Source organism: Nannospalax galili, unplaced genomic scaffold, assembly GCF_000622305.1.
Source record: "Nannospalax galili isolate Female #2095 unplaced genomic scaffold, S.galili_v1.0 scaffold45, whole genome shotgun sequence".
NCBI classification, from domain to species: Eukaryota; Metazoa; Chordata; class Mammalia; order Rodentia; family Spalacidae; genus Nannospalax; species Nannospalax galili.
Genome location: NW_008355775.1, coordinates 4,251,159 through 4,278,853, shown reverse-complemented (window position 1 = coordinate 4,278,853; position 27,695 = coordinate 4,251,159). Strand labels below are relative to the sequence as shown.

General features: G+C 42.8%; 1 protein-coding gene across 2 annotated transcripts in view; it reads right to left on the bottom strand.

Moving 5' to 3' along the window:
* Positions 1-777: 777 nt before the first annotated feature.
* Acot12 (acyl-CoA thioesterase 12) overlaps positions 778-27,695 on the bottom strand; it is a 66,416-nt gene continuing 39,498 nt past the window's right edge. For both annotated transcript variants that reach the window (XM_008853312.2, XM_029556228.1), the window contains 10 exons: positions 22,718-22,874; positions 21,381-21,500; positions 20,417-20,567; positions 19,773-19,828; positions 19,435-19,498; positions 18,708-18,791; positions 5,042-5,175; positions 2,960-3,088; positions 1,522-1,648; positions 778-1,295 (listed from right to left, as the gene is read on the bottom strand). In XM_008853312.2, coding sequence (XP_008851534.1) covers positions 1,146-1,295; positions 1,522-1,648; positions 2,960-3,088; positions 5,042-5,175; positions 18,708-18,791; positions 19,435-19,498; positions 19,773-19,828; positions 20,417-20,567; positions 21,381-21,500; positions 22,718-22,874 — 1,172 coding nt within the window. In that variant the 3' untranslated portion in view covers positions 778-1,145. The remainder of the gene's footprint in view (positions 1,296-1,521; positions 1,649-2,959; positions 3,089-5,041; positions 5,176-18,707; positions 18,792-19,434; positions 19,499-19,772; positions 19,829-20,416; positions 20,568-21,380; positions 21,501-22,717; positions 22,875-27,695) is intronic.

The window sequence follows — 27,695 nt, the reverse complement described above, 5'->3', positions numbered from 1 at the left end:
ATGGAGAGAGAGATTTATAATGCAATGCAGTCTAAGGTTTATGTAGGTGAAAATCTCTTGACAAAGACAAACACAAATAATGGTAACCAGCCTTAGACCATGTGAATGGGCAAGTGGGGACACAAGGGAGCAGAGGTAGAGATTTGGTAAACTTATGTTAAGTGCTCTCAACTCTAATGGAAATCTCCTTCAACTAGTAAAAGCCATCCTTTGGAGGAGGCTAACTTGACATATCCTGGTTTGTCCCATGAGTTGAGATACATCAGACAGCAAAATGATAAATGTTGAAGTCAAGGGGATAAAGTGCTAATGGGCTAGTTATGAAAGAAGACCTCAGTTAATAGTCTCTTTCTCTACAATTGCAGGCACTTTGTGTGTGTATATATATAGCAATAGATATTAAATTGACCATCTACCTGAAATATATGTAAAATGACACTAATAAAGTAGTTCCTATTACTAAAATTGATTGGATTTCATTATGTTTTAATGTCTTCCTAATTTAAAGCTCTAAAACATGTAATACATCTTGTCAGGTACTCCTGACATATATGCCTTTCCACACATGGAACAATGTTATACATCCATCAACTTACAGCAAATCATCATTTGGCATTTTATAAACCTCCAAGCAGAACACCCACTGCACTTCTGTAATTTGAAGAGGTTTATAATAGTTTTAACTAATTCTGTACCATTTTTTTTTTGTCTTTTTGAAGCAGGGTCTTCCTGTAGCCCCAGCTGTCCTGGAACTCACTATGTAGACCAGGCTGGCCTTGAACTCACAGAGATCTGCCTGCCTCTGCCTCCCAAGTGCTGGGACTACAGGCATGCACCACCACACCTGGCTTCTGTACCATTTTATAGATCATGCAAGATTGCAACCAGGCAATTCTCTGGTGTCTGTGCCCCTGGAGGAGAAGAACTATGGATCTTCTACAATAGATTTTTTAAGTTATTATCATTTGAAGCCAAAGAACTGGGATCCAACTTGAGATGCATCTTGGTTTTAACATCTTCATAACTACATTTTGCATAGGCTGGTATTAAATAAATGTGTGGCCCCAGGGTTGCCAAGTGTAGGGCTAAGGGCACTTGGAATTAAGTCTGGGAAATTAAATTACAGGTAATTAAGAGTTGACCATCTACAATACACTTTTAAGTCCATCATGAGTAGCATTCTCTATGAATTTTATACAAGAGGCTGCTGCTTCTTCAATGGATTTTGACCAGCCACCAATATTTCCGGCAAAGTAAGGAAGGATGCTAGCTGACATCTGATTCAGGTACGATACCTGTATCAAAAAGAAAACACTGTCATTTTTTTTTTATTGGCTAGGAGATTTTTCAAGCAAGGATCTGAAATCGTTGGTGAATGGATCTGAAAGGGCGAGCCTTAGGGATCTGTCTGTTAGTGAGGACACAAATGGCAAGATTACAATTATTTAGGAGATGTGGGGAAAGGAAGAGGTTTTCCATATCTGAGAATGAGTTAAGGTACAAATATTTCATCAAACGTACAGTGCATGAACTGCTGTCAATAGCCTGGATGAGAAACCCAGCGCATATAACCTCGCTTCTGATGTACTGTGGAGATGGCGGGACTGATGGCAGGGTGACTGACTTCATCGCCACTGTGTAGGTGTTACTGAAAGATGAGACAACACGTTCTAACTCCTTGTGAGAAGGGAAGACTAGTTGTTAGAAAGTAAATTCTTAAAGTTAATGACATTTTTATTTAGTAAATTCCTATAGTAAATGACATTTTTATAGTAAATTCCTATAGTAAATGACATATTTATGTTTCTTTGTGGTGCAAGGGGTCCAAATCAGGGCCTCCACATGCTAGGCAAGTGCTTCACCACTGAGTTACATCTCCAGCCCACAGGGCAATTTAATCATTCAGGCCAACGTGAGCTCTGAAGACCAGGCTTCTCTGTATGAGGGGTTTGTATCAAAAGATGTTTCCTAAGGTGACATTCAAACGTAGGGAATAAGGTAATTTCACAAAGCTGGTGTCGGCTTCCAAACTGAAGTTTTACTCTGCCCTCTAAAGGGTTGCCATTTCAGTTTCCTGTTCCTTTTTTAATTAAAAAAAATCCAAATATTTGCGAATGCTATAGGCTAGGAAATAAAAGTGGAACTTTGGGACCCTAGCTCCAATACTATTCCTCACTTGACTGTTCTTAGCATTTAATATGCAGCTCTCTAGACTTTGATATAAATGGATAAAAATAACATTAGCAAACATAACATGTAGATTTTTACACAAAGATGGTCAAATACAGTCTATAACTTGATTGTTCACCTAACAATCTCTAACATTTTTAGAGATGTTTTTATATTTGTACCCTATGTCTACTTCACCTTAATGGAAGTGGCATACTTCTCTGTAGTGTGGATTTGGCATAATTTATAAGATAGACCCCAGCTTATTTCATATCCTTTGACATAAAAAATGATACTATAGTGAACACCTCTGAGCACTGGTCCACATGCATATGTGGGGCTATTTGGGACACTGCTCCTTTGTCTCCATGTTCTGAGGAGTCCAGTGGACACGAGAAAGTCATGGCCCTTGGGTCCACAGCCTTAGCTGACAGTAAGCCAGATTAGATGACTAGAACCGGTAGGTCTCTGTGACTTCTAAGCCAATTCTGGTGTTTCAAATGCTTTTTGCTGACTTTTTACTTAAAATGGAATGTTTGAAAGGTTTACTAAATATTATCTTTAGTCTATATAGAACAGGAGGATACTGCTTTAGAATCCTTGCATGATGCACACAACTGACAATACATGGCTGCATTTTAAAATGTTAACTAAACATTTATTTATTTATAAAATAGAATGAATATGATTCAGGACTCAAAGTGCTTACATTGGCTTCCTTATTTTCAGATCAACTTTTCATTCACATGCTATACAACATTGTATTGTCGCTTAGATTGCATATACTCACTCATCTTTGAGAGGCTTTCTTCCTGATACAAGTACTACGAAGTCTTTGGGTCTGTCACCATTTACTATAGAACAGGTGATGTAATATATCTGATCTTCCTCACTCACCTGGTCTATGACTTCACAGGATCTGTGTAAACAGAACAGTGTTAAAGGACAGGCTTTCAACCTGTTAGAAGGCTTTCACATCCCTTATTTGTTTGTATGATCTTCTTGGTATTTGTATGTACCTGTTCAACTGACCCAACACTCTCTACCCCCTCAAGCAGGTACTGCTTGAAGGCTGACTTTGGGATGAGCTGTTTGCTCAGAAAGAGTAATTTTGCCTGTAATAGAGAAGGGTTCACCATCAACTCCAAGGTCACTGCCCTTAATACTCCAGAGAAGGCATTAAGGCTTCCACAAAATTATTGTTTTCTAGGATCAAATAAAGAATTTTGAAGCTTAGTGGGATGCAAGGCCAATCCAAGTACTCAGGGAAAGAAAGATCTGTATCAGAAGGAATATTGAGTCTGAAGTTGAACTATTTGCTTGTGACTCACAGACTGCTGCGTTCTGACCATGTTATGTTAGACAAGTCATTTTATTATTTCATCTGTGAATGTAGACAATAATATCTAGGTGGTTATTGTGAGCATTAAATGAAAACACTGGATGTAGTCCCCAACTCTTAAGTAGCTATGCAAGAAAAGCTGTTGAACTAAAATTAATTCATTGGCTTGTCCATTCATTCAAGTTCAGCTTTATGGAGAGCCAAGTCATCCAGAGACTTATGGGGAAAATGTTTTGAAAGAACTAATGCTTCATTTATGTATTGTTCTGTTTTGTAGAGTATCTGCAAATATTGATGCAAGAAATTTAAAAATACTTCCTCCTCTCTTAGAATGATTTATTATGGTAGCATTAAGCATCTAAGCAAATGTAACACCTGACAGTAGAGATGTTTCACTTAAGTGGTATTGCATTGTCTATTACATGGTTTAATCACAGGGAGTTTTAGAATGTTAAAGATGAACCTCTAGCTTGTCAAGGTTTGGAAATACATAGTTGTGTACCACAGGAGTAGAAGTTCTTTCCTTTCAATGGTGTCTTGGGGGCTCTGCTGTGCGCTATACAGTCTGGAGGGCTGGACCTGACTCTCATTGAACACTACCAGGGCAGCTGACATAGCACACAGCTCTGTACAGTGTCTGTGGGGACACCAAAACATTCGATGCTCAAGTCTGTTATATAAGATGACATAGTATTTTCATATCACCTATGCACATCCTCCCAAACATGCTAAATCTTCTCTAGACCACCTATGCAATGCAAATGGTATGTAGATAATTGTACTATTTAACAAATGAAGTAAAAAAAATCAGTAGATGTTTGGTGTTGACATAATTTTTTCTCCAACGTTCTTTGATGAAAAACGAAAAGTGGTTGAATAGGCAGACGTAGGGCCTGTGAATATGTATGACCAACTGTGTTCCATGAAAGTGGGGCACTTGGAAGAGATGGATCTAGAAATGAGGAAACAGGAAGTGATATGAGAGAAGTGGGTGGGTGAATGGGTGGAAGACGGACATGATCAGATCATTGGGGAAGAGCAGGAAGGAGCACCTTCCTCCTGGACTCCGGGCTGACTCTGGCAGCTTCTCATCAAGGAGTATTTCACAGAAGAGGAGTGAAAAGGCATTGGATACTCATGTTCTCAAAATCAATGAAACTGTATGTTAACTAAACAGGGCATGGACTCCAGAGCCTGGCCCAGCTGGATTCCAATGCACTGCCTGATACTTTGCTGACTGTGCAATCTCGTCAGTCTCAGAAACAAGAATAATATCAACTTTGAAGTTATTGTTGGTATCATAGTAAATGTAGGCAAAGCATGCCAACTTAATACAGATGACAAATAGTATAATAATTGTCCTTTTGCATCTCTCAGTATCACCTGATGCGTTTTTCTGGGGTAGAGCAAACTCTAAAAATACTTTGAATTACTAGAACAATTCCTCATACATTGAGCAGAGGAAATGAACTACAGTTCAAGTTTATTTTTCCATGATTTGATAACAAAAAAAATTAAATTGGTTCTTACATGTAATGAGGGTCCCACAAAGGTCGCTTTGTAAAGTCTGACAGGAGATGATAAGCCACGTGTGCTGGACTATTCACAGGCTTTTCAACCTTAACAGATATGACATCTTGCTCTTCCAGAGTATATATTTTTATCTAAAATACATGAAGAAGAAAATTTAAATTACAAAAAATCGATGTTTTATTTTAAAAGGCACACAAATTAAATCATAGACTGTACCATGTAGAGAATCTAGTCACCTAGATGAAGATGTAGCCAGCCATTGGCAATGCTACCTGTGTATCTAGAAGTCTGACCTGGATGCTTGTTCTGTGTCCTCGAAACAATATGTGGGTTAATTAATGTGCATCTTATTTTTTCAAAAAAAATAAATAAATAAAGACCATGGAGCTGGAGAGATGGTTCAGTGGTTAAGAACACTGGCTGTTCTTGTAGAAGATCCAGGTTCGAATCCCAGCACCCACATGGTCGGGCTAACAATTGTCCATAACTCCAGTTCTAGGGAATCTGATGCCCTCTTCTGTCCTCCATGGGCACTGCACAACATAGGTGCACTTACACACATGTAGGTATAACACTCATACACATAAAATAAAAATAAATAAATCAGAAAAAAATTAAAGAAAAATAAAGATCATAAGCCTTTCTCTCTTGATCTTTGTGGTGTTTCTCTGCCTTTGACCACTAAAAGTAGAGAATGTGTTTAGGCTGCTAGGCAGAGCCTCCTCTTCCCTAAGACTTTGAAGACGGGTATAGATCAGATAGTTTTCCCAGTATTTTAGACATGTCTTTAAGGGGACCCAGGAAACAAGCCAACCATCTTCAGGGCCAACTCAACTTCTCAACAGGATACCTGAAGCACATTTCTTCAGTACAGAGCATTCTCTGATTTCTGAATCACAAGGGCTGATCCTTTTGTAAGGCCAGTTCCTGGGTTTCTAATACATATTATCTGTTAGGTAAGCAGAAGCCTATCTTGGGGAGTCATTTGACATATGCTTAAACATCAATGGCATCTCTGTGACTCTGAACTTTCCTCCTACTTTTTTTTTTGACAATAATCAGAGATGTGCGTTCAGCTAAGAGCACATTTCTATTCTGCTATTTTCTCCTTCTCTCAGGGTACTTTGAAGTGTTGAAATTTACTATCTTATAATCATTCCCATGGCAACAAGCTGTGAGAAGACAAACAAACATGAGGTTAGGGCTTCACTGCAGGAACCAAGCAGTTGAAAAAAATCAGGTTGTAAAGGAGAAACCTTTATTTAAACACACACATTATATATACATATCTAATATGTGTGTATATGCATATATATGATATCATTATAGATAAGAGAAATTAACAAATTAATTGTAAGTAGCTTAGGGAGAAAACAAGTGATTATTTGCTTATGGAAAACACCACTCCTCCAAGCCAAATGTGCTTCATAGAAGGCATGGCTTAGTCTGTGAGCATTCATCAAATACAAAGAAACCCAGAGGTTTGGCTCCCTTTGTTTCTGAGATTCAGCAATACATTTACAAACCAAGGGACAGAAAGGCTAGCCATCAAAGTTCTAGAAGCCAGGGAAGAGGTGAGGAACTGATTTTCCTTCCTCACAAAGCAACCAGCCTGCCTACACCTTGATTTCAGACTACTAGCTTCAGAATAGATAATTAATTTCCTATTGTTTAAGTGACCATAGGAAATTAGCCTAGTACTTTTCCAGGGAGCAGCTCCTCAGCTTTCAGACTGAAAAGCTCCTCTGCTTCCAGACTGTCGCTTCCTAGCCTGAAGCCAAAGCCAAGTAACCTCCTTTAAACTCCACCCTCACAGGCAGAGCTCACTACTTATCCAGCGCCAAGGACCACAGTGGATAAGCGAATGAGATCTATCCCTTCCCTTAGAAGGTGGAGAGGTACAGGTTCTTTTCATCATCCTGCTCCTTGAACCAAGGAGCCGAGGATGCAAAGGAGATGAGGAAAGGCTAGCTTTGGCTTAATGGAAAAATTCTCCAAGAACAGTTCTCTAAGAAAATGGTTTTCCATTGCCTGGGGGAATAGAGGTTAAATTCTATTTGTAACTAGCTCTGATGTTCTGTAATGTGGTGATTGGACAATTTATTCTGAGATGAAGCTTAAAGTAAGTAGGCTAAAAATTTACTAAAGTAAGCCTGCTCATATTCCATTATGACAGATGCTGCTTTCATTAGCACAAGACTGCTTGGATTTGTGGTTGGATGTCACACTGTTATAATGATGAGGAGATAACTAAACAGCTTAGAAATTTTGTATCACTCACTACAAATATGTTATTAAGATTACATTATTGGCAGAAGGAAGAAAATAGTTTTTGTTTGTTATTTGTTTTGAGACAGGGTCTCCCTGTATCCCCGGCTTGTTTAGAACTCGCTATGTGAGCAGGCTGGCCTGGATCTCACAAAGATCTGCCTGCCTCTGCCCCCTGAGTGCTGGGATTAAAGGTGTAGTTACGACTCCTGGTTAGAAACTAGTTTTCAGCCTAAAAGCTGAATTTCCTTGGAGGCGCCTGTGGGGTACCACAGGTGCTAAGATTGGCCAGATGGTGCCCTGATGGGCCCAATCTCTCTCCCTCCTCAGTTTAAGTAAAAATAAATTTTGTCTGATCTCTTTTCTACACTGAGTTGCTGTCCTGTAGAGGTTTTTTAGGCAGCCTATGTCATTTTTGCTTTCACAGTAATTCTCAGATTTCAGATACTCTTTAAAAACAAACAAACAAACAAAAAAAAAACAACTAATCCTGTCAAACCAGTCTCCTTACCATAATTTTCACCTGGAGGACTCAGCTCAAGCTGTTTACTGCCTTGAAAGCCCTTTTCATCTTCACTTTTGACACTACTTTCCAAGAGATAAGAATCACCCCTTCCTGGACTTTGTTTTCCTTTCTTTGACTAGCAGAAGACCTGGCTTCAATGAGTTAAACACTACAATCTCTCACTTGTTCATGACTATCCTGTAATTAATTATTCTTCAGCAGGTTCACGTATTGCTGTTTGCAAATGCATTTCTGAATTTTCCTCTTGCTTCTTGCATTATTACTACAGTTCCATCCTTGTATCTAGAAAATCAAATATGACTTAAAGCTTGAAGTATTTTCTAATTTCATATCCAGACTTCATATCCAATAATGTTGAAAATAAGAACTAAGAGCTGGCTATGGTATACACTTGTGATCTAAGTTCTGAGAAGCAGAGACAGGAAGATCTCCGGTCCAAAGTTAAGGAAAGGGACAGGGAGAGGGAGGGGAAATATAGAATTTTAAAAAGTGGGAGAGAAGAGGAGGATAATTCATAAGGAAAAAGATTTTATCAGATTTTTGTCATGAATATAATCTTTAAAATTTATAAATTTATTTTTATTTTATGTGTATGAGTGTTCTGCCTGCATGCATATAAGTGCAACCATTTCATTCAATACTCATGGAGGTTAGACGAGGGTTCTGGATCTCTTGGAAATGGAGTTACTGGTGGTTGTGAGCCACCTGTGGGTGCTGAGAACTGACCCAAGTCCTTTGCAAGAACCACTGGTTCTCTTGTGGAACCCTCCTCCTTGGCCCCCTCCCCCGGACTCCCTAGACCCCTGCCCCTATTTAGGACTAACTGCTCTTTTCGCTTCTGTAAATCACTTGGGTTGAGGGAACCAGTGGGACAAACTGCACCATCTCCATTTTGACTGCTGATTCCTCCATTTTCGTGATGTATCATGGTCATAGACTAGGCAAACCCAGGCATGTCCAGGGGGCCCAGGAAGGTTTGAGGCCTTATAAGGAATAAACAGGATCCTCTAGCCCTGAAGATAACAGTCAGCACATTCCACAGCCCTGAGGGCAGCACCCACCAATGAGAGGCCTCCAAGACTGTAACCAATCAATTCAAAAGTATGTTCGAACGTACGGGTCAGCACAGATCCATTGCATTGGTGAGGTCTGAGAGCCCGAGCTTAAGCCCGAATAAAGATTCTTTGTTCTTGCATGCCCTCTGGATTCTGTGGTAATTCTTGGGGGTCCAATCTCTGGGCACAACATTTGGGGGCTCGTCCAGGATCCCCAAGACCCCCACGGGACCCCAGAGCACTGAGTCTACCTGATCCAATTGGTGAGTGTCTCTTGTCTTTGTGTCTTTCATTCCTGTATACTTCTGGTTTGGTTTTTGGGCCCAGTTTCAAGATTGCTTGTTGGAGGTCTAGGCAGATGTGCTGGAAGGCCCCAGGCCGTGGGACTCAGGAGACGTCCTGGACCCACCTGATAGGGATTGGATTCCCTTGGTAGACTTGGAAGGATGGAGCAGGTCACACCCGCCAGGAAGCAAGAGGCCATTGTCCTATTTTCAGTTTAAGGCGCCAATTAACCGTGTGTTATTTTTCTGTGTGTTTGTGCTTTTTGTTGTGTTTGTGACTCTTACTGTGTTGGAAGAAATGGGACAGAACCAAGTAACTCCTCTAAGCCTTTTTCAGGATCACTTCCTGGAATTCAAAGCCCAGGCTGATAGCCTGGGGTTAGGAGTAAAGAAAGGGAAGCTCTTTGTGTTTTACAGGAATGAATGGCCAACTTTTGGAGCCGGCTGGCCTGAAGAGGGAATGTTTGACCTACCTACCATCTATAGAGTAAAGGATATAATTTATGGCTGTCCAGGCCACCCTGATAAGGTCCCTTACACCACGACTTGGCAGGTTATGGTGGAGGGGACTCCAAAATGGCTAAAGGCGTTCCTTCATTCTTCCCCCACTGGCTCAAAGCTGACTGTCCTCGCCCTATGTGAGGATGAGAGGCAGAGAAATGAAACTAAACCCACCGCCCCCCTCTACCCTGTCTTGCAAGGAGGCACAGGGGAAGAACTCCTGCTTGAGCCACCCCTCTATTGGCCTGTCCCACAAGCAGAACCTCAGGACATTCCGGGGGAGGCGGAGGCAGCCCCACCCCAGGAGGCAGAAGGACACCCTCCTCAGACATGGAGGAGAGTCCAAAGGGGGCAACCACGGCTGGTGGCAGACTCTACTGTCCTCCCTCTCCGGGCCGTGGGGCCCCCTCACTGAAGCAGGAGACCAGCAGATGCAGTATTGGGTAGCAACCTTTACAATTGGAAGTTACAGACAGCTAAATTTTCTGAAAAGCCTCAAGGTCTAATTGATTTGCTAGAATCTGTTTTGTTCACCCGCCAGCCCACTTGGGATGATAGTCAGCAGCTTTTGCAGGTCCTATTCACCACTGAAGAAAGAGACCAGATCCAGGTTGAAGCTCGCAAGCTGGTCCCTGGGGTGGATGGGAATCCCACCACCAATCAGGCCCTGATTGATGAAGCCTTCCCCCTGGTTAGGCTGAATTTGGCTGAAGGTAAGGAGAGGCTTCGGGTCTACTGCCAGACTCTAATGGGGGATTTTTGGGTGGCTGCAAGGCGACCGACCAATTTGGCCAAGATTATTGATGTGCAACAAGGGAGGGCAGAATCACCTGCAGTATTCCTAGAAAGGATCCTTGAGGCTTTCCGTACTTATACCCCAATGGACCCGGAAGCACCTGAGAATAAGAATGCAGTGATCCTGGCATTCGTGAACCATTCAGCACCTGAGATTAGGCGCAAATTGCAGAAATTGGACAGACTGGCTGATAAAACCTTGTCAGAACTTCTGGTGGTGGCTGAGAAAGTTTACAATCACTGAGAGAGTCGAAGACAAACAGGCCCGGGTTGCCACCGCTGCCAGCACCAGGCATAGCACCTGAGAATAAGAATGCAGTGATCCTGGCATTCGTGAACCATTCAGCACCTGAGATTAGGCGCAAATTGCAGAAATTGGACAGACTGGCTGATAAAACCTTGTCAGAACTTCTGGTGGTGGCTGAGAAAGTTTACAATCACTGAGAGAGTCGAAGACAAACAGGCCCGGGTTGCCACCGCTGCCAGCACCAGGCATACCTGCGACTTTGCCAAGATTCTCCTGGCCACGTTGACCAGGTCCCTAGGTGAAAGAGAATGCCAGCTGTGATGCCTATCTGCTGAACAAGGTAGGAAATGCCCAGAAGGGCGACCAAAATTGCTGAGAAACCAATGCGCCTATTGTAAGAAAATGGGCCATTGGAGAAAGGAATGTCCAGAAAGACTGGCCGGACAGGAGCAGGTCCATGAAGGAATACAAGTCCTGGAGCTTGGGAAATGGAGCGAATAGGGAAGACAGGGTTCAGATCCCCTCCCCGAGCCCAGGGTAACTCTCAGAGTGAAGGGGACACCCTTGAGTTTCCATGTAGACACAGGTGTTCAACATTCAGTGTTAACAGAGTCCCAAGGGAAATTATCAAACAAAAAGTCCTGGGTACAGGGAGCAACTTGCATAAACCACTATTCATGGACTACCCAAAGAAAAGTGGACCTGGGCCCGGGCTGGGTGTCCCACTCCTTCCATGTCATGCCAGATTGCCCCTACCCACTCTTAGGTAGAGACTTGCTTACCAAAATTGGAGCCCACATCCATTTTTTACCTAATGGGGCTTATTTAACAGATCAGGGGGGCCTCCCCATTCAGGTATTAACCCTACAGTTGGAAGATGAATTCTGCTTGCATCAGGGACTTGCTCTGCAGCTGGAAGAGGAGGTTTCTGTCTGGCCATGGGAGTTCCCCTTGGCATGGGCTGAGACTGGGGGGGGGGTAGGACTAGCAGCCCACTGGCCTCCTGTCTGGGTGGAGCTGAAACTGGGAGCTCTTCCATCTTGGGTGAAGCAGTATCCCATGTCCCATGAAGACAGATCAGGGATTACCCCACACATCCAGAGGCTAAGAGACCAGGGCATCCTAGTACCCTGCAGGTCTGCATGGAATACACCTCTCCTTCCAGTAAAGAAGCCAAACTCAAATGATTACCGGCCAGTACAGGATCTGAGAGAAGCAAATAATTGGGTCATGGATATCCATCCCATGGTGCCCAATCCCTATACCCTCCTGAGTGCCTTGCCACCCTCCAGGAGCTGGTATACTGTACTAGATTTAAAGGACACCTTCTTTAGCCTTCCCTTAGCCAAGGATAGCCAGCCATTCTTTGCCTTTGAATGGCAAGACCTGGAGATTGGCTTCAACGGACAACTGACCTGGACTCGCCTGCCTCAGGGATTCAAAAATTCACCCACTCTCTTCGATTCGGCACTCCATGAAGATTTGGGTGAGTACAGGCTGGAACACCCCCAACTCACCCTACTGCAGTATGAAGATGACATCCTGATAGCTGCTGATGGCGCTCTACTATGTCAGCAAGGAACTAGGGATTTGTTGGCAATTTTGTGCAGGCTAGGATATCAGGCATCCACTAAGAAGGCACAAATGTGTTGCCAAAAAGTGATTTATCTAGGGTACATTCTAAAGGAAGGACAAAGATGGCTCACAGATGCCAGGAAAGAAACGGTGCTGAAAATTTCGGTTTCCAACTCCCAGAGAGCAGTGAGGGAGTTTCTGGGATCAGCAGGGTTTTGCCACCTCTGGATCCCAGGGTTTGCTGAATTGGCTAAGCCTCTCTATGAAGCTACAAAAGAGAATGAGACTTTCGTTTGGATGGGGGAAAACCCCGGCTTTGGGGCTCCCCGATGTCACCAAGCCTTTCCACCTCTACATAGATGAAAAGAAAGGAATAGCCAAAGGAGTCCTGACTCAAACGTTAGGACCCTGGAATAGACCAGTGGCATACTTGTCTAAGAAAGTTGATCCAGTAGCCGCAGGATGGCCACCGTGTCTGTGGATTATAGCTGCTACTGCCCTTCTAGTCAAGGATGTGGATAAATTGACGTTAGGGCAAGAACTGCACATCACCACTCCTCATACTATTGAAGGAGTTCTTAAGCAGCCACCGGACCACTGGTTGAGCAATGCCCGAATAACCCATTATCAGAGCTTATTTCTTAACCCTCTGAGAATTCGGTTCCTCCCAAGCACCGCCCTTAACCCAGCCACCCTGCTGCCCGACCCTGACTTGGATGCACCCCTGCACAATTGCGCGGGGATCCTGAGCCAAGTACATGGGCTCAGAAATGACCTGACCAATGAGCCACTCTCTGATGCAGAAGCTACTTGGTTCACCGATGGTAGCAGTTTCATGAAGGATGGGCAGAGGTATGTAGGGGCAGTGGTGGTAACTGAGACTGACTGAGACTGGGTGGTGGCTTTGCCTGTGGGGACCTCAGCTCAGAGGGCCGTGCTGATAGCTCTGACTGAGGCTCTTAGGCTTTGAAAGGACAAGCGGCTGAATGTGTACATGGAAAGCCGATATGCCTTTGCTACGGCACATGTGCATGGAGCCATCTACCAGGAAAGGGGGCTGCTCATAGCGGAAGGAAAAAACCATTAAAAATACACAAGAAATTCTGGACCTGTTGGTGGTTCTATGTCTACCTAAGAAACTGGCTATTATCCACTGCCCTGGGCACCAGAAAGCCAACACTCCCATAGCTCAAGGAAATCAGAGGGTAGACCGAGTTGCCAAAGAAGTAGCTTTGGAGGCTTTCCAGATTTTGCCAATCCAACTGCCAGACCCTGCCCCCCCCATTCTACCTGATCAGCCTCATTACTCCCAAGAGGATATGAAGCTGATACACAGACTCCCCATGACCCAAAAGATTGATGCTTGGTGGCATACAGGAGACTGTAAAATTATTCTGCCAAATGACTTAGCCAAGGACCTCCTCACATATATCTACTGACCCACTCATCTGGGCACCAGGAAAATGGCTGATCTTTTAAGAAATGCTCATTTAAAAGTCCTGAATCTCTACCCACTTGTTGATGCAGTCACCTCTGCATGTCTTAGTTGCAAGCTGATCAACACTGAGAACCATCCTAAGGAACAAGGGGCTCGGATGAGGGGCTCTAGACCAGGGGACCACTGGGAGATAGATTTTACAGAAATTAAGCTAAGCAAGTATGGTTACTAGTTCTGGTAGACGCTTTTTCAGGATGGACTGAAGCCTTTCCCACCAAGCATGAGACTGCTCAGGTGGTGGCCAAGAAATTGCTAGAGGACATTTTACCCAGGCATGACATCCCAGCCCTTCTGAGTTCCGACAACGGGCCAGCCTTTGCTTCATAGGTAACCCAGGAATTAGCTAGGATGTTGGGGGAAAGATGGAAATTACATTGTGCATACAGCCCCCAGAGCTCAGGACAGGTAGAGAGGGTGAATAGAACTCTAAAAGAGACCCTTACCAAATTAACCATGGAGACTGGTGGGGACTGGGTGGCTCTCCTTCCCTTCACCCTATATAGGGTGAGGAACTCACCCTATCTGCTAGAGTTAACCTCCTATGAAATCATGTTTGGAAGACCCCCTCCTATTCTCCCCAATTTAAGAGCTGAACTAATTGCTGAATTTGATAACTGTCAGTTGCTTAATTCCTTAGAAGCAGTGGCTCATGCACATAAGGATGTGTGGCCCCAACTGAGAGCTATCTATGAGACAGCACCTTCTCCCACCCTGCACAATTATCAGCCAGGTGATTGGGTCTATGTCCACAGGCACCACTGTGAAACACTCGAGCCCCGCTGGAAGGGCCCATATGTGGTGTTCCTGACTACACTCACGGCCATCAAGGTAGACGGAATCACTACCTGAATACATCGCACTCACATCCGGAGAGCTGATCCACACCCCAATGGCCTAGAGGACCCTCAGGCCCCAGCACCAGGACCCAAGGCATGGAAAGTTCACCGAAATGCGGAAAGTCCTCTCAAGTTAAGACTAAGCCATTCTTAATTCTTACTATACTAATTGTTATAAGTGTTTGTGGTGCCAACCCCAACCAACCCTTTAATTCAACCTGACAACCTTTAGATGTTAACTCTATGAGGGTCCTGGCCCAGATGTCCAAAGTAGTTCTCCCATCTGTCTGGTACCCAGATTTGAACCTGGACCTTTCAAAATTGATTGCTGGTATAGGTCCCACAGACTCCACCCAAAGTTTTTATGTTTTCCCTGAGGCCCACAGGCAAAAAGGGGGCGAAGGAAAATGTGGGACACCTTATGAGTTTTATTGCAAATCATGGGATTGCCTGAGTACAGGGTTCATAGATTGGACACCCCCTGTTAAAGATGATTTTATCACACTAACACGCATTGGCCACCCAGCAGTCATGCCTGCTGCTGTCCATAACATCCTCTCATGGACCCAAAGGAATAAATGCTATCCTAACTGTAATCCTATTAAAATAAGTTTCACCGACCAAGGAAGGGAGGCCCCCAATGGGGAGATGGGTTATACTTGGGGCATTCAGTTGAAGTCTGAGAGCTTGGGATCAGTTTTCAGGATCCGTGGAGTAATCGGATTATTCCCCAAACCCACAGTCGAGATTAGACCAAACAAAGCCCTTGCCCCTACACCACAGGCACAAACCACCCCAAAGGTGCCTGTCACCACAGAGGTGGCCAGAATTTCTCCCATAGGCCCTGGGGCCCCCGCCTCCAGAGGAGCTAAAGTTCGAAATACTAAGGTACTGGCCCCTTTTGAGAAACCGGAGGTAAACCCTCTCCTCACTCTGCTAGAGCAATCATATCTGGTACTGAATGCTATAAAGCCAAACATGACGGCCTCTTGTTGGTTATGTTATGATACTGCCCCACCTTATTATGATGGCATAGTGGTCTTGGGGACATATAACTTTTCTGATGACTACAACACCTGTCTTTGGAGCTCTAAGGCCAAGTTGACTCTGCAACATATCACAGGACAAGGACTATGCATAGGACAGATCCCAGTCAATTACCAGAAACTATGCAGTGTCACTCAGAGCATTGAGTTCTCATGCCTAACCAGTTACTTGGTCCCTGAGCCTGATATATGGTGGACTTGCTCCTTTGGCCTGACCCATTGCGTGCATATGGATGATTTTAATCAGACACGAGACTACTGTATCCTAGTCCGGTTAGTTCCCAGACTGCTATATCATACTAATGATGAACTGTTGGGACAGATTAACAGAACTCTATCCCGAGTTGCCAGGGAGCCAATCACAGCCACGACCCTTACTCTAAGTATGATTCTTGGAGTCAGCCTCATTGGGGCTGGGACAGGAGCAGCCTAACTAGCTGCCCAACATCAGCAGTACTCAAGCTTGAGGGCTGCAATAGATGTAGATATAGAAAGGCTGGAAAACACAATTTCTCATTTACAAGAATCCCTGTCCTCCCTAGCAGAAGTGGTATTGCAAAATTGACGGGGATTAGACCTGATCTTCCTGCAAGAGGGGGGGCTGTGTGTAGCCCTGGGAGAGGAATGCTGTTTTCATGTCGATCCTTCAGGGGTAGTCAAAGATACTATGGCTAAGGTAAGAGAAAGATTAGCTAAGAGAAAAAGAGAGTGAGAGGCTCAACAGGGATGGTTCAAGTCTTGGTTCAACACATCTCCTTGGCTGACCACCTTAGTGTTCACCTTGATAGGCCCCCTCCTCATTTTGATCCTACTCTTAACCCTCAGACACTGTATCTTAAACAGGTTAGTACAGTTCATGAAGGACCAACTAGGGGTAATCCAAATAATGGTCATGAGATCACAATACCAGCCCCTAAGCCGGGATGCCATTGAACTTCAGGAGGCCCCATGATTGGGGCCTCCAAGTTACAAGGAGAGGGGGAAATGTGGAACCTTCCTCCTTGGCCCCCTCCCCTGGACCCCCTTGACCTCTGCTCCTATTTAGGACTAACTGCTCTTTTTGCTTCTGTAAATCGCTTGGCTTGAGGGAACCAGCGGGACAAACAGCATCGTCTCCATTTTGACTGTTGATTCCTCCATTTTTGTGATGTCTCATGGTCATAGACTAGGCAAGCCTGGGCATGTCCAGGGGGCCCAGGAAGTTTTCAGGCCTTATAAGGAATAAACAGGGTCCTCTAGCCCTGAAGATAACAGTGAGCACATTCCACAGCCCTGAGGGCAGCACCCACCAATGAGAGGCCTCCAAGACTGTAACCAATCAATTCAAAAGTATGTTGGTGGGCATGGGCTCTTTGGACCAATCAAAATATAACTCTGTCATTCCCCTCCTCCCTTTGTCTGAAACCTATGAAAAGCTCCCTCTCCCTGCAATTGGGGCTCTCAGATGAACCTACCACGTTAGTTTGGTCTAAGAGTCCGAGCTTAAGCCCGAATAAAGATTCTTTGTTCTTGCATGCTCTTTGGACTCCGTGGTAATTCTTGGGGATCCGTTCTCTGGGCACAACACTCTTAACCATTGAGCCATCTCTCCAACCCCATGAATACAAACTTTAAAAGGGAGAATTCAAATTCAACAGAGAAAACCAAAGACTTTCTTTCTAATTCCACATCCCTTGATAAGTATGTAAAATTAAGCACTAGTCACTGATGTTCCCCCAGCACTAGCACATTCATTATTTGGGGTTTGTTTCTGGCCACAACTCCCCAAAGGACTGAAGTTTTAATGTGCTGTACAACCCCATTTATGTTTTTTGCTTTGTTCCAGACATAACTTTGCTTCCAACTGCTGTTCATGGGCACTCAGAAACCATCAATGAGGTGAGAGACAAATTTCACATCAGAAAAAGGAAGCAAGACATTGAATAACCTTCTCTGAGAGATAAAGAGAAACTAATATTTGATGAAACCTGTTTCTGCATTGCTGAGCCCAGCAGAGAATGAAACCTAACTAAACCCAAAGGGAGTAAGGAAAAGCATGGAAGGATTTAGTAGGGAAGACAAGGAGATAGCAAAACACTCAGAGAAGTCAACATCAGAACTGAAAAGGCCCAAGGAAGAGACCTTGAGTTCACTTGATTTCCTGGTGGAGTTACTGTATGACCTCTCATCCAAACTAGAACACTACAGCTGGAATCATGATGGGACAACAGGTATAAACTTGGACTGCCCCAGGAAGACCAGGATATATGGTCATCCCATTTCACAGGGGAGTGCTTCACTGATGGTGAAGAATAGTACATACAGATCGTGCCTCAACAGTTGATATTTCTGATCACCTTCCAAGTACCAGGCACTTCTACAGTCTGGGACTATAGTGGGGAGCAATGTGCCCCCAGGCTAGTGAGCATGAGCATTGTTTTCTAAGTCTCCTAAGATCCTAAAATTAAAGGCCAAATTATATATGTTTAAATTTGATAATATACAAAACTTGTAGAAGTTGCTAATAGCGATACAAAGAAATAAAGACAATGCTTCCTTCTTAAAAGGTTTATTATCTAGTTAGGGAGAAATGACCACTAAAAAGCTACATTGCACTCCAGGGTTTAAATATCAACTCATCAACTGTGGAAGAGAAACATCACAAGACTGTGCACAATTCAGAGATATATTAACTTTAAAGAGGTCATGAGGAAAAGAGTTGCTAGAAAGAGAAGTTCATTAGGCCAAGAGTGGATTTATGGAAAAGTGTTTGTCCTGGCTCATTAAGATTCTCAGATTTGAGTAAATGAAGATGTGGGAGGGAATGAGAGGTGTGAGGTGGGACTTGCAAATGTTGGCAGGAAGGCAGGAGTGTGCAGGCTAATGTAGAGCATTCCAAATCAACCAGCAGGAAGACATGGGGCTAGAAAAATATCTGCTCTTAGGAACTGTTGCTCCTTCAACCAAGCAGCAGCAGTTTAAGCTGTAGCAACACCTCCATGCTAACTTTTGTTGGTGATTGGCAGGCGTGACATAAATACCCAGACACTTACTTTCTCCAAGGTGGTGTTAATCTCCCAACCACTTTTGGTTGCCAGACTTCTGAGAGCTTCCACATTGCTGTTACTTAGGGATCCCTAAAATACAAAATTTTTAATCTGTAAGTTCAATGCTTATGTTTGGGATCAAGTATTTTTTGCTTAGATAGTGGGCAGTGTTGGAGGAGGGAATGTGTTGAGCCAAAGTGATAATGTTGAGATTAGAACTTAACTATCTACAGCTAATGTATAAGTTCTACCTCAGATTCCAGACATGGTGACTATATGCTCACCAAATGTGTATAATTTTAATTGGTATCCTGATCAAAGACAAACTGCCTTCAGTGTGATTGACAGTAACGTGTAGCAAGGAAACCTGGAGTCTACATTAGATTTTATTTTCAAAAATATTTCAATGACTAATCCTTTCTTCTTCTCTAAAAGTTCAAGTTCATAGGCATGTCATTTATTGCAAACCATGACAAGACAACAGATCTTGCTGTCTCATGCCAGCTAGTGGCATGGTCTCTGAGGTCGGAATTTGGGAAGTGTTCACAGGTCAAACTGGACAAGTGGAGCAACCAGTTATTGAGCCCTTATTTGGTATAATTTCAAAATGATGAGTTAATATGATTCACTTTGTCATTTAACCTGTGTACATACAACCTGAATCAGTTAAAGATATTTCTGTTTTCATGATGTTGTGATTTTATATGAAGAATTCAAACCATAAAATTGTCACCTTCTTGCTTATATCCCAAAGTGTGCTGAATGGAACTTCTTTTTTGTGAGAAATAACGTATTTCCTGAAAAAAATTAAAATATTAAGTAACAATTTTCTTCTTTGTGTTTAGCATACCACAGTGTTGACTCATGATACACTCTTCAGCTGAAACCAGCAGTTTTTAAAAGTTATTCTTTGCTGGAAGAGACTTTTCCATGCTATTTTTAATTTTTAGGAAACATCAGGCCTTTTTCTTTTCCAGTATGTGGGAACAGGGGTCCCAGACAGTGACTCTTTGTTCTGTAACTTTAAGATAGAGAAGAATCCATGAAATCTTTATGCCTTATATTCCTTACCTGCCCAGGCGAATCCTCTTGCGTGCAATAGCTCCCTGATAGCGTCTAAAATCATCCTTTAAAAAAAGTACAATCAGTCAGTTCCAAATATTTTGGTGCTACAAAATATCCTTAAAATCCTTAAGTATCCTTCCTTCCCTTGGTCAGTTGAAAGGCATCTCTGTGACACCTCTTCATGAAGTCTGGGCTGATGGGTGAACTTGACAGTTATTTTTGTTTCTTTTTCAAAGTAGAGATGATTTTTAATTTCTGCTATCAAAATTGTACACAAACTGCACTATAGAGTCTTTAGAGAAGGTGAACGTTGGCAGTAAATTGGTTCCTAGATAAGAAAGGCATAGTTCCCATGAATGTGGCCCAGCATCAAGAACTGAATGCAAGGACAGGAGAGGAGACACAGAAAAGTCTTGAGCTGCCACAGCATCATTTGACTGAGTAGAGGTATCTACTCGGGGGCCTCATCCCAACAAATTACCAGAGTGATTCTGGAGGAAAATAGAAAAAGAAAAGCCTATTTTACTTTGTTACGTGGAGAAGAGAGAAACCCTATTGCAAAAGCCATAGAAATTGTTGCTAGTGGGAAGAGCTGCGGGTGGAGCCCTGTACCCATGGGTCTCGTCTCTGAAGCTCATGTGATGACTGACCTTTGAAATGGGTTGAATTCTGGGGAAGGTGATGAGCTCCTCCTGATCATCAACAGCGTTGTAAATGAGAAAAGCGCTGTTGATGTGGCGCCCTTGGCCCTGGGCCCACTCCTGACAGTCAAAGGCCTCCACTCGCACTCCAACTTCCACACTGCAAGGGTGACACAAGGCAGTGGGCAAGGAGGACCTCGGTAGGTTGGCCTCTCCTCTGCCCCTTCCACCAAGCAACAAGAGGATGTGGGTGCTGGTTTATCTTCGTTGTCGTCAGCAAATCTACACAACTAGTAAGATCTATTTTGAGGCCATTAGATAGGTCTGTAGAAGTCCTTGTGGGCGTTTCCATTTCTTTTCCACTTTCAAGTAGGAAAAAGGTCACTGGAGCTTTACAGATACATACATTCATCAACACATTTTGGTAATAGGGTGGACATGTAAAATTGTACAAATATCAAGTTTCCTCCAAAAAAACAATAGTTCTATAGTTTAAAAGAATCAAATACTAAAATTTGGCAGAAAACAGAGATATTCCCCTATTTCCACTTAAAAAGGAAAAAAAAAGTCTATATGAAATCTTTTCATTATGTACTGAGAATTAAAATAACTGGGAAGTAGTCTGGATCCATTTGCATAAATAACAGGTCCTTTATGAGTTGGTTGGCATATGGTCACTAGGACACTTTTGATATTGAAAGGAAGAATTAGTAATTATGCTAGGAGGGCAGGCACCAACTAGAACCATCCTGATCCTGGGGCAGCTACCATCCCTATGGAACAAAACTCCAAATCATTGCAATTTACTGAGTGTGAAGAGGACCCAAGCAGCACAGATGACTGAAGTATGTGTCTGCATATTGAGTGAAGTTGAATAAAATAGAAGGAAGCTGTGATGTAATTCACCTCCCGATTGAAATGAAAACAAAGTTTATATGTGCAGCTTTGACTTGGCTTATTGAGCACACTTTACCTGTTTTGAAATGTGTTGTTGACAGTGGCATTGAAAACAAGACGGTCCCCAACTGTAGATGGTCCCCGGAACTTAAACATGTCCACAGACTTTAGAAAAGGATGCCCATGACACAGGCGGCTAAGAAAACAAAGGGAAGAAGAGAGAAGAAAATGACCATGCTCCAAAGATTTCATAAAGTATTTATTCACTGCATGGATACAGTAGGCAAGCACTACACGGATTTCTAAATAAATAACTCTCTTGACTCAAGTGGGTTGTACATTGAGAGTGGCTCCCCACATGACCTGCAAATATTTGGGGTACTAAATGGATATTTCATGAAGACAGTTCCTTAACATTGGTCTTGTCTCCTACAGAGGTCTCCCCAAAAACCAAATCAAGGCTTCTTTCTGTCATTTGACGGTCATATTCATCTGGAAAGTTCCTGACTATGTCCCAGGCAACTGTGATTTGTGGATTGGAATGGGCCACAAATGAAGACACCTGCCAGCCAGTGCTGTTCATATCCATTCCTTAGCTTCACAGTTCATGGAATGGATGAATTTATAGGTCAAATGGCACATTTTTCCTGTACAGAAAAATGACCTTGATTGCTACACAAAACTTGAGAGAATATAAAATGCACATTTCACAAATTTTGTGAGTATGGAATTTTGAAACAATATGTAGTTTCAGAAGTTACTTCCACACTTTTCTACCCTTAGATCCCCCCTGTTGCCATTCAGTTACTCTAAAAACTATACTAACACTAGAATGGGTTCCACCACAGTTCATTGTGTCATGAGCCTTTATAGCAGGGCGTGTTCAAATTCACTGCTTTGTTGTCACTGAGGATGACAATCTTGTAGTAAAAGCAAGCTTATGTTGCAGAATTTATAAAAGGAAAACCACAAGTTTCTAATTATACTCATATCTATAGACATATTAACAATAAAATCACTTACTTCGGGGGAAATTAAAACATAAGTTTTTAATAATTACAAAACTAATTGGCAAGCTGGAGAGATGTCAGTATTTAAGAACACTGGCTACTCTTCCAGAGGGCCCAGGTTCAAATCCCAGCACCCGCATGATAACTAACAGCCATCCATAACTCCAGTTTTAGGGGATCTGATGCCTTCTTCTGACCTCCGTAGGCATTGCATGACCCAGGTACACTTACATACATGCAGGCAATATAAACAAGGAAATGATTTCTGTTTCCTCATTTGAATAAAGGCAGTATTTCCTTATGTCTTTCCTTGGTTAGCTAAATAACTTGATCTCAGATCTTCACTGATCCTACCCCCCCCAACTGGTCCCCAAATCATATGCCAAAGCCCAACGTGTAGAACCTTGCAGAAATCGTTGCTACTGTCTCCATCCATGCCATAATCTGGCCTCCAAATGTGTTTCCATGATGGTTTGCATGGGGTGGGAGGACAAGTTCAATGCTCTGAACAGATGTGCCTGCGGTGGTAGCAGTTCCTTCCTCTTCGTGACAAATAGGATCTGTGAGGTATAAAACAGCATCAACAGTGGAGTCAGCCCCAGGACCTGGCCTGGTTTTCCCTTCCCAGCAGCAACCACAACTCTAGGACTTTCAGAAAAATGACATTACTCTCAACCCCTTAAAACCGAGGATGTGACCAGGTTCTATAACGTGGCTTTCATTTGAAAAGCAGATATTTACAGTGCTTGGGTTGAGATAACAGATCAGAAGGGGACTTTTAGAGATTGTTTCCCCACCCATCTAATAAATCCACCAGAGTTTGATTAAAGTAATGGTTCCTTTTAAACTGGAGCTGTTTGGGATGGGAGAAGGCAAGGCAAGGCAGGGAAGGGTAGAAATTTAGAAGCTGATGAGTATGTCATTGTTTTGATGGTAGTAATGGGTTTACAGGTATATAACTATGCCCACACTTTCCCAGTGGAATTCTTTAAATACAGACCATCAATCGCATTTCAGTTGGGTATCAATAAAGTCCTCAAAATAAAGGAATATGAGGTCCAAGGGGCCACTGACACCAAGCATGTAGAGCCTCACACACTGCAGCATGGAGATATGGTCTCCTATGCAAGCATTCTTGTGACAAGCACAGTCAAAGCAGAAAAGACACAGTCCACTCTACTTCTCCATGCCCTCCTTCTTTTGAACAAGATATGTGTCATTTACTGACAGGTTTTTTGTATTTTCTCTCAAAAATGAAGAAATAATCTGCTCTGGCTACAAAGCAGTAAAATGTATTCAATTATACTTCTGGCCTCACTCAGTAAATCACAGCTGGACTAACATCTCGTATGCTGCTGTGGGGAGTTGGCGGAGAACTTACACACCAGGGGAACATCCTGGTTGAATTGTTGTAGCAGAGCTAGGCAGGCAGTGTGAACTTATGTTTACACCTAGGTGGTAACAGGAAGTGGGTGGTTCTAAAATCAGTTCTTACTATGTGACCAAAGATAGGGGCTACAGACATGCTTAACTCCATTTCTAAGGGGATTTTTAGATTTAGAATTATTTATTTATTTATTTATTCTCTCTCTCTCTCTGTCTCTCTCTCTGTCTCTCTCTCTGTCTCTCTCTCTCTCTCTCTGCTTTTTGTCTGTGAATGCAATGTAATCAGCTACCTCATACTCCTGTTGCCAAGACTTCTCACCATGATGGACTGAATGTCAGACTTTGACCGCATTTCCCCAAATCAACTTTTCCTTCCTTAAGTTGTCTTTTTGGATATTTTGTCACAACAATGTGAAAGCTAACCAAAACAGGAGCTCTCATTCTCACCCTGTGTCACAGCTTTAGTTCCAGGCTCATTTGTGTGATCATTATCTGACCCACTAGATCCTAAGCTCTTTTAGACAGGTCTATGAGCTTTTAAATTTTAAGTCCTAACTGATGTTGTTAGTACTAGAATGTCTGCCTCACAGACACCTGTCCTTCTAGTCAATCCACAGCACCATAAATAAAGAAGAAATAAAAGTATTGAGTGTGACTCAGGAACAAAAAGATGATCTAGAAAATTTGAAAAAGAAACAAGGAGAATTTCTATCAAAATAAATAATAATTAGGACTGAGGAGATGGTTTCATCAGTAAAGTACTTGCTGCACAAGTGAAGATTTGAGTTGGATCTTCTAGAACACACATAATCCTGCTTCTGTGACATTCACCTGCAATCCTTGGACTAAGGAGGAAAAGACAGGAGGATCCCTGAGTTTTGCTGTCCTGCTAGTCTAGCTGAGCCAGGAATCAATGAGTTCCAGGTTCAGTGAGAGACCCTGTCTCAAAAAATAAGGTGGAGAGTGATTGAGAAAACATCTGACATTGACCTCTGGCATCCACATGCACACACACACACACACACACACACACACACACACACGCATAGATGCCCACCCTCACATGAACAAACAAAACATCAATAATATATATGTGTGCATGAATGTATGTATGCACGTCTAATGATTAGCTGGGTATGGGAGCTCATGCCTGTAATCCCAGCACTAACAAATATTTGTTGAATGAATGAATGAATGAATGAATGAATGAACTTAACTTGGCTGATCCACTCCACATTATGGTCCCTATTCTCACTGGAATATTTTTAGGAGATGGAGTGGTTTTACTGCCTCATATATCTGTCTGCTGTTTATGAGAGCTCCCATCTTTCCCCATTTTTGCTTAAATAGTACTATCAGACATGCAATTTTTCCAATTTAGTGGGTGTGAAATAGTATCCCATGATGGTTATAATTTGCATTTCACTGAGTACTAATGAGGTCCAACATTTTTTCATATGTATGTACAACATTCCTGTTATCTCTTAATTGTCTTTATCCCATCTCTGGAACATCAGTTAAATGAGTGTTAGACCCTCACACCATTCTGTTTCTTGCAATACACAATGTAATATTTATATATTTATATTTCTGTATATATATATATATATATATGACATGGAGTCTAGCTCTGTATCCTAGTCTAGTCTTGAACTCTTTATGTAGCCCAGTCCAGCCTACATCTTGGGTACAACACAGCCTCAAACTTGCTGGGATTTTTGTGCCTCAGCCTCCCAAGTGCTGGGATTTCAGGCATGAGCCACCATGACCATGATAGAAATTCTCCTCCTTTCTTTCTCAAAGTTTCTAGGTCATTTTTGTTGTTGTTGTTTCTAAATCATGCTTTTGATTCTCTTTTCTTTCTTATTTGTTTCCTACTTCTTAATTAATTAATTAATTAATTAATGGTGCTGTGTATTGAATTTATGGCCTCATGTCTGTTAGGCAGGCATTCTGGCACTAAGCTACATTCCAAGGCCTTTTAATTTTTTAATTTGCAGAGCAGTTGTCACGTCATCCTTTTCATATTAAATGGTTTTGTGGAGCTCCATCAGAGCTTGTAGTTCTGCTGTCACCTCCAGGTCTTTGTGCCTTATTGATTTCAGTTTCTTGTGACCTTTTTTTTTTTTATTAGAAGCTCTGGTTACTTGGACATCTGTGGAAATCCCTGGAGCTGAGGTTAAAGTCTGTCCCCATCAGTGGATTTTTATACATTGCTATTGATCACAGAGGGCCTAGAATAGGGTACACATTACACTGAAGTTCATGTGATCTGCTTCTACCCAGACAGCGAGTGGATTTCCAGCACCAAATTCACATGAAGATGCACTTGGGATTTCATTCTCAAAGGGAAAAATTCCCCCATGCCATTCAAGGCTAATGGTAAAGCAGCAGGGCATCCCCACCAGGGGTCTCTCAAGGTTGGGCTTTTCTAGTTGACTCATGCATAGTATCATCCTTGGGAAGTTGTACCTCCCTATGAGTTCTTGATTCACCCTTCTACCTAAGACAAGCCAGGTTGTCCGACAGTCTGTGGCTTTGGGTATCTACAGGGTCCAGAGCCAATGCTGCCTCTAACCAATGCTCACTGCTGCATGGGTATTCTCTAGCCAGTACTGCCATCAGCACGTTCCCTTATTTTTCTGACTGCTGAGATGGACTTGCTAAGAAACTGTAGATTTTTCCTAGACATCAAGTCTACCACATTGATGCAAATGAAACTGCTTTGCTTCCTGAGTGATTTTTAAAAACATGTAAAGCATTTTAAATTTTTTTGCATTTACTTATTTTTATTTCATGTGTATGAATGTTTTGCCTGTATGTATGGAAGCGCATCATGCTGGGTGGTTTTATCCTCCATGTGGGTCTTCTGCAAGAGCAGCCAGTGCTCTTAATTAATAAGCCATCTCTCTAGCCCCAACATGTAAAATCTTAACCTAAATTTACTTTCTTTTAAAATTTTTATTTATTTTTCTGAAATGGGGTCTTGCTACGTTGTATAGGCTGGCCTCGAACTCCCAGGTTCAAGCAATCCTCTTGTATCGGCTTTAAGAGTATCTGGAATTAAAATACACACAACTGTGCCCTGCTGTCTGATTGTAAAATTGATTTTATTAAATTATGTTTTATAAACTTGCTAAGCCAGCACTGACTGAGGTATTTTCAGTTTAATATTGCTTTTCCAAATGGTACCTTTTTATTCAGAAAAAATAATTTTGTTTATGTTAAAAACTATCCAAAAACATCTTGTTAAATGATAATAGTCAAGGTGCCTAACTGTTTTACTATTGTACTACCAGCCAGGGGTGGGGAGGGTGAATGCCTATGTGTAGCACCGTTGATAGGAAAACTTAATTTTTAACTGTATGCCTTATACTTTTAAAATTTCTCACTCTAGACTACTATCCTCGGGCCTCTTGGGGTAAGTCTATAGCGCAGCTCTCCATGCCGGGACTCCTTAAGCCACATTCACGCTTCCATCCCTCCCGCCGTTCTGTACTCCTAGTTTGGGCCCTGCGCCATTCCTAGCCTTGGGGCCCCAGACACCTGGGGAACCAATATTGCTTCCTCCTGATCCTTCTCACCCAGACCAACTCAGTCCCTTTCTTGGGCTCCAGGAGCACCGCTTCTGGTCCTGGCCCCGCCCTCACCTCTCTCTGCTTCCCTGGGCCTGCACCACCGGTTAACTCTCCTAGCCTGCACTACTATCCTCAGGCCTCTTGGGGTAAGTCTATAGCACAGCTCTCCGCGCCGGGACTCCCGAACCCACATTCACCCTTCAATCCCTCCTGCCGTTCTATACTCCTAGTTTGGGCCCTGCGCCATTCCTAGTCTTGGGGCCCCAGACACCTGGGGAACCAATACTGCTTCCTGATCCTTCTCACCCAGAGCAACTCAGTCCCTTTCTTGGGCTCCAGGAGCACCGCTTCTGGTCCTGGCCCCGCCCTCACCTCTCTCTACTTCCCTCGACCTGCACCACCGGCTAACTCTCCTAG